Source organism: Sander vitreus, chromosome 11, assembly GCF_031162955.1.
Source record: "Sander vitreus isolate 19-12246 chromosome 11, sanVit1, whole genome shotgun sequence".
Lineage (NCBI taxonomy): Eukaryota > Metazoa > Chordata > Actinopteri > Perciformes > Percidae > Sander > Sander vitreus.
This window is the reverse complement of record NC_135865.1, coordinates 3,722,108-3,740,046: the sequence shown is the minus strand read 5'-3', so window position 1 is coordinate 3,740,046 and position 17,939 is coordinate 3,722,108. Positions and strand designations below refer to the sequence as shown.

General features: G+C 45.1%; 1 protein-coding gene across 1 annotated transcript in view; it reads right to left on the bottom strand.

Annotated features, from left to right (window-relative positions):
* Positions 1-17,939, bottom strand: part of hecw2a (HECT, C2 and WW domain containing E3 ubiquitin protein ligase 2a) — a 65,158-nt gene that overhangs the window by 22,260 nt on the left and 24,959 nt on the right. Inside the window, exons 6-17 of the mRNA XM_078263094.1 lie at positions 16,749-16,918; positions 16,012-16,151; positions 15,713-15,813; positions 14,753-15,609; positions 10,192-10,495; positions 9,879-9,971; positions 7,958-8,108; positions 6,245-6,351; positions 5,808-5,932; positions 4,429-4,614; positions 3,023-3,157; positions 16-118 (exon numbers count right to left, since the gene is read on the bottom strand). Of these exons, the coding sequence (XP_078119220.1) occupies positions 16-118; positions 3,023-3,157; positions 4,429-4,614; positions 5,808-5,932; positions 6,245-6,351; positions 7,958-8,108; positions 9,879-9,971; positions 10,192-10,495; positions 14,753-15,609; positions 15,713-15,813; positions 16,012-16,151; positions 16,749-16,918 (2,472 nt within the window). The remainder of the gene's footprint in view (positions 1-15; positions 119-3,022; positions 3,158-4,428; positions 4,615-5,807; positions 5,933-6,244; positions 6,352-7,957; positions 8,109-9,878; positions 9,972-10,191; positions 10,496-14,752; positions 15,610-15,712; positions 15,814-16,011; positions 16,152-16,748; positions 16,919-17,939) is intronic.

Here is a 17,939-nt window from a genome sequence, read left to right as displayed (position 1 = left end):
TGGCGCCTGACCTACCCACAGGAACCACGTCGTGGTACTGACTTCGACTGGAGCCGCTGAAGGTGCTGGACGGTCGGGGCAGGATGGGCGGGTTGGCTTGGCGAGAGTCGTCCACCACCTGTGACAGAAAGAAGCACTACGGTTCAGGTCATGTCCTAGTTCTGAGACCGATCCACCTGTCAGTCAGCAGCCTGTCAGTTCTGCATGTTCTGGCCCATTGACTGCAAATGTCGTATTTTATCGTATATTATGTTTCTGCCAAACTTTTTCCATAGCACACCACTAACATAGATCTACAATCTCCCAAGCTGCCATTTTGTGTCAGTTCATTCCGGTATTGTATAAAATCAATGTGCAGAGAATTGAATAAGTTTGAAAAAAAGTTTTAAAAAAAATCACAGTAGAAAATGTAGTCAGCCCAGAATTTCAGATGGCTGCTGTGTACATCAGAAAGCCAAACCTAGAAGACAAACTAGGTAATCCTAGACAGTTTCCTGTCAGCCTCTCAGATATCACATATTCCACAAAGCCCTTGAAAGCATCAGGTGAAAGATTTATTTTTTTAAAGGAGAATTCCGGTCGATTTCAACACGTAGCTCTGTTGTTTGTAAATTTGGAGTGCTGTCAGTAGCGAGAAAAACGAAAACAATCGGTGCTGCCTACACCGTGTTATCCTCCTGCTAGCGTTAGCACCCAACAGGCTTAAACAGGGCAAGTTTTAAACTTGTTTTTAACCTCTAAACATGCTCAAAATGTCATTACAACTGCCTACCCATGTGAAGTGATTCCTTCTGAGGGAACACAGTGAATCTGACTGCAGCAGATGTGAAAGCATAAAAGTTCAGCTAATTCAGCTCTGTTTAGTCCGGTGTTGATACTGCAAGGAGTGCTTCGGGACCGTCTACAAAGTACAAACACCTAAAAGAGATGCAAACATATTTTCAAAAATAGGCATTTGCTTATTTTTTTAAAGTAAGTGCTGCAGTACAACTAGCAGGAGACAAGTTATAATTGAGGTAAGTTTGGAGACACTACCTTATTTAATCATTAAATTAATAGCCTACATATTTTTGTTGTATCTCTTTTCTGTATTGTAGTTTATAGACGGTCCCTAAGCACTCTTAACTGCCGTCTCAACACCAGAACTAAACAGAGCTGAATTAGCAGAACTTTCATGCATTTCTTTCACATCTACTGCAGTCATATTCACTGTGTTCCCTCAGAAGGAATCACTTCACATGGGTAGGCACTTTTAATGACATTTTGAACATGTTAAGAGGCTAAAAACACGTTTAAAACTTGCCCTGTTTAAGCCTGTTGGGTGCTAATGCTAGCAGGAGGATAACACGGTGTAGGCAGCACTGATTGTTCGTTTTTCTCGCTACTGACAGCACTCCAAATTTAAAAACAACAGAGCTACGTGTTGGAATCGACCGGAATTCTCCTTTAAACATTCCCTGCTGCATTAGTATACAACGCACAGATTCCTTCCTAACAGGAACCTGTTAGCTCAACCAGATAATGCTGTAGCTTCTATGGATTTAAAAGGCAACAAAAGCTATTTACTGCGTTCTCTGTGTTTATAGTTATCATGCGGAGGTATCACTAGTAATTTGACAATGACTAAGTGATGCTGTCATTCCTACATACAGTTGAGATTTGGAAGAGATGAGTGGCAACAAGATGGGCGCAACCTGCCTCTCTTCCTTATCAAATCTACATATGTTTATGAAGACTCTTTTAGTTATTCCGGGGATAGAGTTAAGCAATATTACACAGGAGGGTGTGATATAACCTCATTATTAGCAAGACTGTGATGCGGCACTCGCCTCGGTCCGTAAGCATCACTGAAGTGCCATTAATATGACCTTATATCACGGTGTTTGGTGTTTTAAGCCCCCAACGTCGTCTTCCAGGCAGCGCTGCATGGAATGCACTAGGGTTAGGGGTAGGGTAGGGTTAGGGTTAGGTGCCTTGAAGTCCACATTCGCAGCGCTGCCTTGAAGTCGACGGTGGGGACTTAAAACACCATTGAGCTTATATCACACCCTCTAGTGTAATATTGCGATAATACAACAACGGTTACCAACTAAATGAAATTTATAATCACTGTTTTTGTATTGTGGGGCAATTCGCTCTCAAAATAAAAATAGAAATCAACAGAGATGATTTATATAGTCCCTCCCTCTTTAGTCAGCCAGTCAACTTAAAGGTGCAGAAGGTAAGACTTATAAAACTAACTTTCTGTCATATTTGCTGAAACTGACCTAATGAACTAATAACTGAACTAATCTGGCTCCTCTGGCACCACCTACAGGCTGTAGTCTGGTTTGCAAAAATCCACCACTCCCTGTTCAGATGCACCAATCAGGGCCAGGGGGCACCTGGCCCTAACTGCTTGTCAATCACTGTTTATGCACATGCATTCATTCTCCATTCTGGGGGGAGGGGCTTAGGAGACCGTTTTGGACTTTAACAGAAAGGGGGGAGGGACTGAGAAGTTGTCGATGTTCAAATGTTTTGGCTAAGTCCTGGATCTTCACAATCCTACCTACAGCACCTTTAATGTAACGTTAGCTTTGTAGAGATTGGGGGATTTCCCAAACTGAATAATTACTATACATATAAAAACAAAACTTTGAGCTCGTTCTGAATGTCTACTTGACCAATCAGATGGCCTGGGCCGATCTACTCGTTCGTATAAAAGAATATCTAGAAAGACTAAGTCAAAGACAACAACATTTGATGATTTTAAAATGAGGTGATGTTTCACTGTACTAGGGATTGGGTCAAATTACTGCAATTAACTTTCTACTCTCTACATGACTTGACTGATGTCCTTGCTGAATGGCTCCGCCTCCGGGACTACAGTAGCAGGAGAACTTCCCTGCCTGTGCCCACAGCGCAGAGACTCACAGAGCATTTCTCTCCTTCTAAATGGCATCTATAAACAGTGCGGTGTCTCTCCTAGCCTTGAGTTGACTCCAGGTGACAAGTGGTGCAGTGGCGGCTACTCTCTCACCTCCCCGGCGCTGTGGCTGCGCTGGCGGCTCAGGTGCTGGCGGTGGGCCAGCAGCCCCGTGGAGCGAGAACTCTGGAGGGGTAGCCGAGGGTCGATGAAGGTCGTGGAGCGACAGTTGTGATCCACAAAGAAGGGCTGAGGATTGAGATGCAAATAGCCACGGTCACGCATGGATAAAAACAGACACATCTTCACATCCAGCGCACTGAGAGTACAGATTATAAAGAAGCAAGCAGCGAAGACTACTGGACAGCTGAGCAGAGACTACAATCCCTGCATACACAGCAGCTTCAGGGTTGGGCTAATCCCAGGTCAAAAGTCACAAGTTTGGGGTCAAAAAACACACTAGTACGGATCAACGCAAATTCATTACCAGAATAAAGCCTGACATCTGGTGCGTGGCTCACTTGAGCTAACAAGCTACACACTGAGTTTTGAAGACAATTTTGATCGTGCAACAAGGCAGGTCTGCTTGGTTCTTTCAGGGAATGATTGTAAAGATTTACAAAGAATATGTTTACGGCATTTCCTCTCTAACTGGGACGTTTTGGGACCGATTGGTGGGATTGCTGTGGACGAAGTACACACGGAGAGACACTGGTGAGACCAAATGAGGTCTAACCATATATCAGCTAATTTAAATAAATCACGTTACTGTATTGTGTGAACAGTTATCTTCATTTAATATTGTATGAGGTGTTTTCTTTTGCAGGGTGCAAATGTTCCACCAAAACAAGTTCCTTCCTGAGACTATTTAGCAGAGCCACCGTCGCTGCGTCCGGAGCTTAGCGCCGCCCAAGACGATTGTGATTGGTTAAAAGAAATGCAAACAACCCAGAGCGTTTTTTTTGTCCTATCCTGTATCCTTAGTGTGTGCACTTTGGAGTCTCGCTTTGCCAGACCCTACTCCAAAGCGCACTGGAGGAGGGTCTGGCTAGTCCACATTGCATTCTGGGATGGGAGGAAAACGTGCTCTGATTTATTGGCATTTCTTTAAACCAATCACAATGGTCTTGGGCGGCGCTAAGCACCGGAGAAAAGCTGCGGTGCCGCTACAAAATAGTCTCGGGAAGGAACTTGTTTTGGTGGAACGTGTACGTTCAAAAGTTGTTTTAGTCGTGCAACAGAAAACTCAGATTGGACAGATAGTCTAGCTAGCTGTCTGGATTTACCCTGCAGAGATCTGAGGAGCAGTTAACCATAGTTCTCAGAAATCCACCGGAGGTTAGAACGCCAACATAAAGGAAGCCCAAAGCAACGGCTACCCGGCCTAAATGAGTGAAATCCGGTGGATTTTCCGAACACCTGAACAATCCTGGTGGAGGATATAGACTAGGTGTGTCCAGACCTTTCTCCACAGCGCTGTGGAGACAGGTCTGGCATCGCGAGACTCAGAACACACCCACCTTCCCAGTGTGGTCGTGCTTCATCTCCCAGCCCCGGGGAAGCTCCAGCTGCTTGTTGGAGAACATGTTGAGGAAGGTGACAAGGTCGCGGTTGTGCTGGTAGCGCTCAAAGTAATGAGCGTCCCGACGCACCTTACTGATCATGTGCTTCAGGCAGGTGTTGCTCGTAAACATGCGGTAGGCACTCTGGGCAGAGAGGGCAGAGAGGTGAGGTCATCAGAGAGGGACACGAGGCAGAGTAGAGAACAGCTGGCAAGACATTTCACTTCATTTACTTAAGATGGAAGACAGTGTTAATAAGACTTCTCTAACGCCAGTGTTTTTTTTGATCCACGGAATGTCCTTAAATGGGCAAAGTAGAAGTGATTTGAGTTAGATGCTAGACATACAGTACTACCGGTCCTGCATAGGTAGTGTAGGATCAGTACTGCATACAGCATGGTGTCAGAACTCTGATCAAATACTTCAAATGTCACTTTGTTTTCCTAACTAAATTGAATACATTTTATTTTCAGTTACGAAAGCAAAAGTGACATTTGAACTATTTTCATACACTATCAAGCAAGTTTTAGTTTGCAGTTCTGGAAAAACAATCACTACTGCATCATACATCAAAATGCATCTTATTGATCTCATCCATAATTTCCATATGGCATATGGAGCTGGAGACTGAACTAAGATTTGAAACGGCAACTGCAAGTCACTGATGCTGCAAACGATGAATCCAATTAGGCTACAGATTCATTTGTCTTCCATCAAATGATGTATTGCTTAGTCCAAAAGAAATCACAAATGAAGCAACGTCTTGATGGATAAAGTCACCAAATTTACAAAAAAAACATTTTATGACATATTTTAACATGTTTTAACACCCCCGGCAACATGTTTTGCAAAATGCTGAGTTTGAGTTCATGAATACAGTATGTCTGCTTGTATGTAGACAGACCTCTGTAAGAGGAATCGGGCTGTGCAATGAATTGAATTGTGATTTTGAATCGTGATTTTGATTTCCGCTCCAAGTGATTACAAAAACAACTTCAATCGAGAAACAATTATTGCGCACATTACATCTTGCAAGTAAACTCTTATGTTGTGTTGCGTTCTGAATGAAAGAAACTTTCAAAAGGGACATTTCACAGTTCAAGGTGTTTCAGACGGTTGGTTTGTTTGACTGTTTCTCAGGTTTTTTTCTTCAAATTCAATAAATGCAACATCTTTCCAAAAGACAACGAGTAATCGTGTTACATAATTGTGATTTCAATGTTGACCAAAGTAATCATGATTATGATTTTTTTTTTTTTTCCCCCATTATCGAGCAGCCTTAAGAAAGGGAGTACAGGGTGAGAGGTGACGGAGGCGGTGAAGCCTGTGGGACTGACGGGGTTAGAATGCAGCACGGTGAAGAAGTCGGGGCTGCACAGGAACTTGGCGCTGGGCGACTGGAGCAGCAGGGAGAGACGCGAGCGACCACTGGAGTGAGCCACTGCACTGTCTCGCCGGTATTCTGCAACACAATCAACCCATACGAGTCAAACCTTGAGACAGGGAGACACTGATGGAAGCACCTTAGTCAGGAAACAAAGAAAAAATAGATCATAGATCATCTCCACAGCACAGACTATCGCTATTCTGAGACATTTGTGTATAAAATAATAGCTTTTTCAGACACGTGGCTTAACATAGTATTTCAAGAGATGAATCATTCTCAAGAAGTGAGTCATTTAATTGGGCAAAAATCGAGTACTGAGCTCTTGTGAATGAAACCTCTAATCCTTCTATTTGTGTGTTTTTCTGTAATCGCTCTGTTGAAACTAACCCGAAATGGAGTGAGGCATCAGTTCACTTTCTGGTTCAGGAATCAGGTCAACGGGGGTTTCCTCTGAGCGGTCACTGTTGGTTATGGTCCTCCTGATGCTCTGGTACCTGGGATCAAGAGGAAACATTTTCTCATTTTTCCTTGCTTTCTATGATCATTTTAACGTATGTTAAGTGCCTTAGAGTACCTTAAAAAGTGCTCTATAAATAAGGTGTATTATTAGTAAGATAAAGTTACTGTAGTGAAAGTATAGTTTTCTCCTCGGGTCCCTCACGTGGTCTGGGGGGGGGGCGTTAGTACATGCGTACGTACCCTCGGCAGTAAGTCAATACTTGTTTACAGTGGGTGTTGGCCTCCGCCAGGGATGTATCTTGTCACCGATCTTGTTTGTGGTTTTCATGGACAGGATTTCAAGGGGGCAGCCGGGGGGGACCGGAGAGTGTCCGGTTTGGGGACCTCAGAATTGGCTTCTTCGGACCGCGACCTACAGAGCGCGCAGGAGAGGTCTGCAGCCGAGTGAGAAGCGGGAGAAGTCGGGACGACGGTCAGCACCTCCAGACCCGAGGGCCCAACTGAGAGACATCGAGTATCTCGGGGTCTGGTTCACAAGTGAGAGTATGGAGCGGGAGATCGACAGGCCGATTGGTGAAGCATCTGCAGTAAAGCAGGCGTTGTATTGGACCATTGTGGTGAAGAGAGAGAAACTTTCGATTTACCAGTCGATCTACAATCCAACCCTCACCTACAGTCAAAAGCTTTGGGCAGTGACCTAAAGAACTAGATCGCTACAAGATACAAGCGGCCTTAGTGAGTTTCCTCCGTAGGGTGGCTGGGCTCAGCCTTAGAGATCAGTCCTTCCAGAAAAAGGTTTTTTTGTGATTGTTGCGGGCAAAAATCCTTGATTATGCGGCACGTTTTCTTAAAAAATGCGAATATGTGGGAACTTGAAAAAACTGCGGTTTCATCATGGCTTCAAGTCGCGTAATTACGTCACTTCATGACGAAAATGCGGGGATTATGAAAACATGCGCGGAAATCGGCAATTTATGCGGCGAAAGTGCGCCGTATTTGAAAAAGTGCGGCCGGCGCATAAATATGCGGACTTTGGCTGATTATGCATTGAATTATGCGATCGCATAATCGCGTTTTTCTGGAGGGACTGAGCGATATGGTAAGGAGCTCAGACATGCGGAGGGAGCCCGGAGTAGAGCCATTGCTCCTTCACATCAAAAGGAGCCAGCTGAGGCGCCTCCCATTGGAGGTCTTCCAGGCACGTCCAACTGGGAGGAGACCCCGGGTGTAGACCCAGAACACGCTGGTGGGATTATATATCTCATCTGGCCCTGGGAACGCCTTGGGAGGGACATCTGGGCTACCTTATTGACCTGTAGCCACCGTGACCCCAACCCGGATGACAATGGATGGATGGATGGATGGAATAAGTTCTCTGTCAAATCAAAGACTACAAGGAAGGCATTTTGAGCAAAGAGGGATTAATACAACATGTTACATTAGTTCAAAAACCTCAAGATAAAGAGAAACAAAGAGAAACCAAAAGGCAATGTCCCATTAGAGAGAACTCACAACAAGACAAATTGGAGAGAGGACAATTTGGTAAGCATCTTTCATTCTGGTTCATGTGGAGCACCTAACTATACTTCTCAATAAAAGCATTTCCTGGTGAGACAATACGTGTGTGGTCCCAAAGCCCACCTGCGGTTGAGTTGCTCCATCTGCTGAATGGAGCTGGAGCGGGTCAGGCCCTGAGGCGCCGGGGGTCCGGTGGGACGCTGCCATGTGGTGGTTCTGTTCACGTGGTCCACGAAGAAGATCCTCCCATGGCTGTCGATGCGAGCCTCCCAGTCTGAAAGGCAATTCATAATTAATACACAATAGGTGTGTAATGCCTCAGAGGAACATAGCTGTATCGATAAATGCAAGCAAACAATAAATGACAGATAATAACCTCAACAACTGAATACAAAGCATTCTGTTAAAAGACATATACTCCAGTTGTAAAGAGAGACATAAAGAATCCTTTATTATGTATCTATTTTACAATATACTGTATTTGTGCGTTTTGAGTCAACAGACATTTTAGTAACCTTGTGAGCCTAATGCTAACATCAGCATGCTAACATCCTCAAAATGACAATGTTAACATGCAGATGTTTAGCGAGTTTAATGATTGCCACGGTAACCATCTCAGTTTGGTGTGTTTTAGCATGCTAACGTATGCTAATTAGCACTAAACTAGGGTGACCAGACATTCCCGAAATCCAAGCACTTGTCCCGAATCCCGAATCCTGCCCTAATTGTCCTGAAAATTAGAGCAAAGTCTGGAGAGCAGACTCTCGAGCAGTTATAGTCTGATAGAACATTAAAAACTGTTCATGGTTGCCAAATCTGGCTACACACAGTCACCCTGTAGGTGAGCTTTGGGCCCAAGCACTGAAGAGCAGGTCTGCGTTCCCTCATTAGCGCTGGGCGATACGGAGAAAATCAAATATCACGATATTATTGAACAAATACCTCGATATCGCAACAATATTGTAGTGTTGACTATTGGTGCTTTCACAAAATATTTACACAATGAGATTTTTGATAAATAATCATCAGTAATGTTGATATAATGACTAAGTGGGTAAAGGCAAATAATAGAACAGTTACAACAGTCTGGTGAGTTCAGAAAATGACATCACTTTACTGTAATGCAGCCTTTAAAACCAGGAAAAGACAACACTTATGTCATATTACGATATCCAAAATCTAAGACGATATCTAGTCTCATATCACGATATCGATATAATATCTATATAATGCCCAGCTCTATCCCTCAGTATGCCAAACAGTTGTCCTTTGTCCTGAGAATCCCCATGAGCGACGCTTACTCAGAGCGGGTGTTTTCCATCGTGAAAGGTGCCTGGTCTGATGTGAGAAACAGATGCTCATTTAACCTGATCCACAGCGAAATTAAAGTAAAAATGAATTTACTTTTAAATGAGCTGTGTAGAATTCCACAAACTCATCATGGGAAAGCCGAGAGTGCTGGCAGCAGTGAAATCCTCCGCGAAATATGCCAGCGCCGGGCCTCCAGCGCAACCCAATCCCAATTGTATAGCTTCAGTGCATTTAAACTTTTGTTGTTCCTGTTATTTTATACGCACAAAGAAAATACAACCTTTTTGTCCCCTTGTTATGTTATAGAGTAGATGAAGAGGGCGCAAGTTGCAGCCATGAGGCCAGGGAACGCGCACGTGCAGGCAGCCACGTGAAGTTAAAGCGTAGTCATTGGGTTTGTTTTGTTTGTTTCGTCTCCTCCTGTCCCCGAATATTACACATTACACATTCTCATCTGGTCACCCTACACTAAACACAAAGTACAGCTGAGGCTGATGGGAATGCCATTACTTTTTTTTCTTCCAGATATTAAGTTATTAAGTTATAAACCAACGTTTTGGACAGTTATCAGAATTCATCCTGTGGGGAAACATGAATATCTGTACCATATTGAATGGCAATCAATATGATATTTATCCAGATATTTTACTCAAGGGCCTCCTGGTGGCACTAGATGAAAAGTCAACAGATAGAATAGACCAACAATACGGTGCATGCAGACACACACACTCACTGGGAGGAAGAGGCTCGTCAACACGTTGGTATCGGTGGATGTCATGACGCACAGAAGGAAGCGAGCGAACAGGATGGCCGTTAACGTGAGTGCCTGAACACAGAAAAACATACGACAGAGGAAATTTGTTTTAATGTGATGAAAAGGGTCAAATATAAAAAAAGATATTGTTTGAATGGCACTGTTGTTCAGTTAACTTTTGAGCAAGTGGGACCCTTCCAAATCCAAACAAACTTTTTCATTTCAAAAATGCATTTCTGGGGAATTCATTTTGGGGGATGTCATCTTAAAAAAGTAATTCAAAGTCGAGTACCTTCCTCTCCATCTGTTTCTGTGGTGGCTTGCTCTGAATCAGCAGAGGCCGCCTCCTCGACGGGCTTTGTCTCCGCCCCTTCCTGTTCTGCAGCCCCGCCCCCGGCAGCCTGCAGGCTCAGCCTCCTCACCGTGATCTCTGCGACCACCACCACTTGCTCGCTGGCTGGGGGAGCTTCTCCTGCGGCCCCGGTGACAGCCACCTGCCCTCCCCCTTCATCGTCTACAGCTTGATTAGTTGGTGGGGTTCCGGAGACTACGTCTCCCCCTGGATCTATGGCTGCCTCCGCTCCCTCCTCCGCTTCCTACAAAATATCCCACAAAATGAAACATGAGTGAAAACAATAGACAAAATGATAACCATTAAAGATGAGGATCTATAAAAAAAAAAAAGATTGATATGCAAAAAATAAATATCCGTGAATTACATGAAGTCGGGTAAAGGCCGATTTATGCTAGTGCGTTAAATCAACGCCGTGGGTATGTACGTAGGTACGTGTAGAAAAAATCTAATATTGCGATATTGTTGACCAAATACCTCAATATCGATATTGCGGCGATATTGTAGGGTTGACAATTGGTGCTTACAAAAAAATTATTTACACAATGAGATTTTTGATAAATAATCATCATTAATGTGTATAATAACTAAGTGGGAAAAGGCAAATAATAGAAAAGCTAGAACAGTCTGGTCAGTTCAGAAAAGTACATCACTTTACTGTAATGCAGCCTTTAAAACCAGTAAAAGACAACACTTCTGTCATATCACGATATTACGATATCCAAAATCTAAGACGATATCCAGTCTCATGTCACGATATCGATATAATATTGATATATTGCCCAGCCCTGCTATTCACTTAAAGAGATCGACGCACACACCAACGCACAAGTATAAACTTCAGGCCACTTAAGTAGGCTACGGCGAAAGCTCTGTGTTGAGCCTCCTCACAACCATAAATCAAGCTTAAAGTGCTCAGATTATGCTTTTTGGCTTTTTCCCTTTCCTTTATTGTGTTATATATCTTTTTTGTGCACGTTATAGGTTTACAAAGTGAAAAAGCCCAAAGTCCACCCCAAAGGGACTTACCATCTCCAACAGAAAACACTGTTCACAAACTGCTCCAAACAGCTCTATTGTAGTCCAGCCTTTACTTCAGAGACAAACGTGGTCACTTTGGAACACACGTTATGATGCTCGCCTAGCTGCTAGCATGGCACGGCCTCATACTCTGCTTCTGACTGGCTAGTAGTCCTTACCTAGCTACTGTCAGGGAACGCCCTCATACTCTGCTTCTGACTGGCTAGTAGTCCTTACCTAGCTACTGTCAGGGACACGCCCTCATACTCTGCTTCTGACTGGTTAGTAGTCCTTACCTAGCTACTGTCAGGACACGCCCTCATACTCTGCTTCTGACTGGCTAGTAGTCCTTACCTAGCTACTGTCAGGACACGCCCTCATACTCTGCTTCTGACTGGTTAGTAGTCCTTACCTAGCTACTGTCAGGACACGCCCTCATACTCTGCTTCTGACTGGTTAGTAGTCCTTACCTAGCTACTGTCAGGGCACGCCCTCATACTCTGCTTCTGACTGGCTAGTAGTCCTTACCTAGCTACTGTCAGGACACGCCCTCATACTCTGCTTCTGACTGGTTAGTAGTCCTTACCTAGCTACTGTCAGGGCACGCCCTCATACTCTGCTTCTGACTGGCTAGTAGTCCTTACCTAGCTACTGTCAGGACACGCCCTCATACTCTGCTTCTGACTGGCTAGTAGTCCTTACCTAGGTACTGTCAGGGCACACCCTCATACTCTGCTTCTGACTGGCTAGTAGTCCTTACCTAGCTACTGTCAGGACACGCCCTCATACTCTGCTTCTGACTGGCTAGTAGTCCTTACCTAGGTACTGTCAGGGCACACCCTCATACTCTGCTTCTGACTGGCTAGTAGTCCTTACCTAGCTACTGTCAGGACACGCCCTCATACTCTGCTTCTGACTGGCTAGTAGTCCTTACCTAGGTACTGTCAGGGAACGCCCTCATACTCTGCTTCTGACTGGCTAGTAGTCCTTACCTAGGTACTGTCAGGGCACGCCCTCATACTCTGCTTCTGACTGGCTAGTAGTCCTTACCTAGGTACTGTCAGGGCACGCCCTCATACTCTGCTTCTGACTGGCTAGTAGTCCTTACCTAGGTACTGTCAGGGCACGCCCTCATACTCTGCTTCTGACTGGCTAGCAGTACTTACTGAGCATGTGCGACTCCCAACAAAGATGGAACAGAAGTGAGATGTCTCACTCTGTAGCTAAAACAGAGAGCTCAACACACAGAGTGAAAAGAGGAGCTGCAGCAATGTGCAGTACGACAAAAATATGGTGTTTTTGGAAAATGAAACCATGTAAACCTATGCTGATATTACCTCTAAATACAATTATGAACCTGAAAATGAGCATAATATGAGCACTTTAACACCCATGGCAGCTCTTAACATGAGGTAGCATTGGCTCCATCAGCAAGACAAATGCATTGGTGTGTAGCGCGACAGCTAAAAGGAAACAATTATTGATCTTTTGTCTAACAATCCCATTACAAAAGGAGACACAGAACACTGGGTTCCACTCATGCTCTATTCCTAGAAAATCTACTGGTTCAAGACAAGTCCGACAGAATGAGCTTTCAATAACTGACTCCTTGAGAATATGCATTTAACAATCCTGTCTTGAACGTGGAATTAATAGATTATCTATAAAGATGGACGACACGTCACCACTTCCTCCCATTTGTACAAGAGTGAAGCCAAAATTCCCCGATACGGGCGCAGCCCTCTTGTCATTTTGGAGCCAGAGTCTGCGCAGTAATGATCGGGCGGTGGAGCCGCAGTTTTGAAATCTCGCGCATACACCCGCCAGACCAATCGCGAGTCAATCCCAGCTGTCAGTCATGACGTTTCATACCTTTTTTTATACATCAAATAACTAATAAAAACCTTGAACATACATCAGCATGATCAGAGCTACTTGAAATGGCAGAAACCATCTTTGGGGAAAATGTATTTGACCTGTACTTTGATTATTTATTTGGGCCCATATCTCATCCACTAACATGGAGAGGGCGATCCAGTCAATGCGGCTACACTAGAGTGATATAGTGCAGTGTCACAGGAATCCAGCTGGGACTAGGACCCAGTGGAGACCGCTGCTCAGTACAATGTGTGCACTGTGGGGACAGTAATGGCACTCAGCAGAGTGGACTGTGGCTACTAGGGTTGGGTACCGTTTGGATTTTTACGATTCAGATGCCAAACTGGTACTTTTAAAACAATTCCGATTCCTAAACCGATTCTTGAAAAACTGAAAAATGACGTCAAAGAAAGGCTCTTTTATGGAGTTTTTTTTTAAATTGAAAATTATTTAAATTTAACAATATATTAACGTTTTAAAGTACGTAAATATATAATAAGTAAACCTAAGTCACCTAATAATAATAATAATAATAATAATAATTTATACTTTATTAATCCCGCAAGGGGAAATTACAATACCTAAAACATAAAAACATGTTCAAACTTTAGCAGTTCTTTTGCAGAAAAATGACCATATTAGCCTTCTCTGGCAAGAAACACACCTCTCCTGACTTATGGCATGTCCTGCACAGGAGAAACCTCTCTCAGATGGTGTCCAAGAGGCCTGAACACACAGGTATGAGTTTGAAAGAGCAGACAATTTGGGGAGGCTGTCCCGCCTCCCCCACCACCAGGCTACAGGGTCGGCAGAGCAAGTGTAACATGTTTACTAGCAATCACGTGCAGTGAATGGTTAATATGCTTTTACGTCCATGTTGGTGAGCCCAGAGAGAAAATATGCCATTTTAAAAGTAGCCTACATTTACGATAGCTAGCTAACGGTAGACTACAGAGAAAGTGTGATATTTTTACGTCCGTTTCGGAGCGTGTACAAAAAGCCGTCTATCAGCTGTGATCGTAGAGTCCATGTCGGGGGAATAGCGCGGACACGCGCTTCACACCGCGAGCGGGCACGTGCGCCAGTCGGCATAAAAGGGTGAAAGAAAAAAGAGTTTGCCACTGTCCGGAGCGACAGAGGGAAAATAGTTCAGTTGGTACCCAACCCTAGTGGCTACACATCCACTCAAACATAAAGAAATGGCACAATGCAATTTGACAAAAGCAAAATATACAAAAGAGACATGACGTGAACCCAGAGTTGAATCTTGGGTCGTGACCGTAGGATACATGTGTCAAACTAAAGGCCCGCAGGCCAAATCTGGCCCCTCGCAAGTTGTGATCCGGCCCGCATATCAATTTAAGTACACAATAACTTTTGGCCCGCCTAGTTGCGCGCCAAACCAAAAGCTGTCTTTGACACTCAGAAATTCCCACAGAACCAGAGAGTTTTCATATTCAGGCTATGAAACGGGTTGCTGTAACATATGTAATCATTGTTTTGCTTGATTTGCTGAACTCTATGATGGCTAAGGAACTTTTATGCTGACGTTTTAGGGCTTTATGTCGACCAAACTTTAAGTAGAAGGATAATGTGAACTCACCACAGCAGTTGTCACTGTGATTGGACAGCTCTCTGATGATGAGAAGACTGTCTGCGGGGCTGTTGCCATGGAACAGGTGTCAATCTCTGAGGAGGGGTCCTCGCCAGGCTCCCTTCCTTCCTCATGCACCTCACCCTCTGGCAAAGCATTGTGGGACAACGCCTCTGTGAAAGGAGCCTCATCCACTTCGGAGAAGACGTCCAGCTCCAAAACATCCTCCAAGTCCAGACCTGCCCCCATCTCCAGGGCCACCTCTGCCTCAGGGGGCGCGTCTTCCGTCCCACGGCCTGCACCCTCGGGCTCCTCCTCCAGCACCGAGGGCTCCAGCTGCTCCGGCTCCTGGTGGAGCTCGGGAAACGGGTCGTCTTCATCTGGGCCGCCCACATCGGAAGGTTCTCCATTCATCAGCAGCGGTGACAGCGGCACCGGAACAATGTCATTTGCACCGGACCTTTCATCGTCCTCATCCGAATCAATGTGCAACATGGCGCTGAGCCTTGTGTGTGTGGGGAAGCTGGAGCGCAGTTTAGGTGAGGCCGCTCCCAGGGGTCTCTCACCGGGGCCTTTGGGGGCCTCGATAGCTGCCAGGCCCTCACTGAGGGACCTCTGGAGCATTTCATGGCAAGACAGACTTTCATGCTCCACAAATCTGCCCCGGGCTCCAACGAGAGGCAGGTCCTTTTCTGGGTAGGCCATGGCCCCGCCTTCCCACATGCCTTGGGAGCCCTGGGAGCCGGTAGGAGAAGGGCCTGAAGAGACCACTCCTGGAAGATGATGGGGCAGGTCTTCATCATCGGACGGAGTCCCTGGAGCTCCATTCAAGGATGAAATGCCAATGATAGACTCAGGAGAGGCACCTGCAGTAGGCAGAACAGGTTGCATTTCGATGTTGAGAAAGACAAACGCAAAGAAAATAAAATTCAGAAGTAATGGCGGGTACAATTACAACGAAAGACTTACCATCAGGCCCGGTCGAAGTGAGCTCCAATTTGAACTGCAAATGGCCGCTAACGTGTTCAGTGGGCAGGCGCCGACACAGGGGGAAGCTCACAGGCTGGACTCTGGACAGCAAAGAGAAAAACAGATGTACTAACACCATGATATCGGTGGCATTGCACGCGTCAAGTTGAAGTAATAAAGTCATGAACTCTCTCTCATAATCACTGTCCTTGTGACTGAACTGAAGCTGACTGTTGTCACATGGAGCACACAGAGTATGTTCTGTGTGTTTGTGTGTATGAGCATGTTTTTTTACCCACCCGGGTATTTTTTCAATAAGTCGCTGCACAGGGATGGTGAGCTGACCGAGGAAGCGTTTGATGATCGGTCGGCTTTTCGCAAACTTGTCCTTTACCTCGATGTACAGGATGTCGGTCATTAGCGCTACAAACGTGTATTTCTGCAGAGAAGCAGACGGACATTTACAGTCAATACATTCTTGTGTAATTGTGCACTGATAATGTATTGTTCGAAAGAGAATGCATGCCAATGTGTGTTTGGATACATTCTCTGAGTATATGTGTATGTGAAAGATGCATGCTCAGTGGATAGACTGCATATACTGTAAAGGCGGACGATGCGTTTCCACTTCCTCCCACTGTACAAAATATATATAATATGAAATGTATAATGTATTTATAGAAGCCAAAATATCTCTTGGAGCCAGAGTCTGTGCAGTAGTGATCGGGCGGAGGAGCCGCGCTATCAAAGTCCCGCCCGTACACCTGCCAGACCAATCGCGAGTCAATCACAGCTGTCAATCATGACGTTTGACCCCAGTTTTAATAGCATCAAATAACTAATAAAAAAAAAAAAAAAAAACATCTTGGGCTCGTGTCCAATCAGCTAACATGGAGGGGATCGCGGGGATTACGACGGCCAGCCACTAGGGGGCGATCCAGATGTTTTGGCTTCACTTACAGTATACAGTCTACACATTAACCCCTGGCTCAGTGTAGTGGTGTAGTGCAGTGTATAAAAGCCCTATAGAAAGGACCTCTCCATGCCAGACGGGGTTGGTGGTGTTAGCGATGATGGCTGATCGGCGTTCCTGTCCGTGGTGGCTGAAGATGGGGAAGACGCTCCTCTTCCCTGGGTGGATGGACATCTTCAGGTATGGGTCCGGATTGAAAAACATGCCCTTCTTTAGGCCAGTGGCACGCAGATCTGTGGCAAAGCGTTAGTGACAGCAGACAGCAGGCTTGTGAACAAGAGAGGGTTAAATACTAGGGGAAGTAAAAGACCAATGCTCTCTGCTCCGGAAACAAGATTTAAAGTCTACAGCCATGCTAGCAACTCTTTAAGGCTGTACATAGCACTGGACGTCAGCATGCCAACATGCTCGCACTGACATGGTTAATATGGTGATATTTGAGACCATGTTCACCATCTTAGTTTTGCATGTTAGCATTTGCTAATCAGCACTAAACACAAAGTACACAGGGCTCTAGAGTGCGACCAATTTGTAAGGGTGCGACTAAGATTTTCCTAGGTCGCACCGGTGTACCTAACGTCCTCGCATCCGCTGCCTGTCCACGAACGAAGCGCTGTCGTTTATATCGATATGGTTTAATGTTGCGTTACATGACCCATTCCTTCTGTAAAGCCGTTCCTGTGTTTGGATCTCTCCTCCGCGCAGCCCCGCCCCCATTCACTCACACATGGCTCCCCTGCAACATGGAGAGACACAGTGCCGCCGGTCCACATGCTGACATTTGTCTACAGTTTTAATTGTTATTAACACAGCTGTATATTGTTAAGTATGAGAGGGAAACCTATATTGGTACCAGTGTTTCCGCTGGTTACTCTCTGTTATTGCGGCCGCCACGGCGAAAAACACATGAGAAGTTATTAAATGCAACTAACTTCAGTTCGTTGAGTAGGCTAATAGCGTGTGAGACGGAGCCTGCTGGACCTGGGCGAGAGATGTGACCCATGGCCAGAATATCATAGTTCATAAAAATGCAGCGCGGTGACGATACAGACATTTCATAGCCTACACAAGACGTGTGTAACGCCGCTGACCTGCCAAAGCACATTCGACCCGTGCTGGACCCATTCATAATGAGTCAGCCGTCACTCTGTGAGTAACATACGCACTCCCCCTCTCTCCCTCTGTCTTTCTGTCTGTCTGTTTTTTTGTTTGTTTTTTTAAGATTTCGGCCTTTATTTTGATAGGACAGCTGAA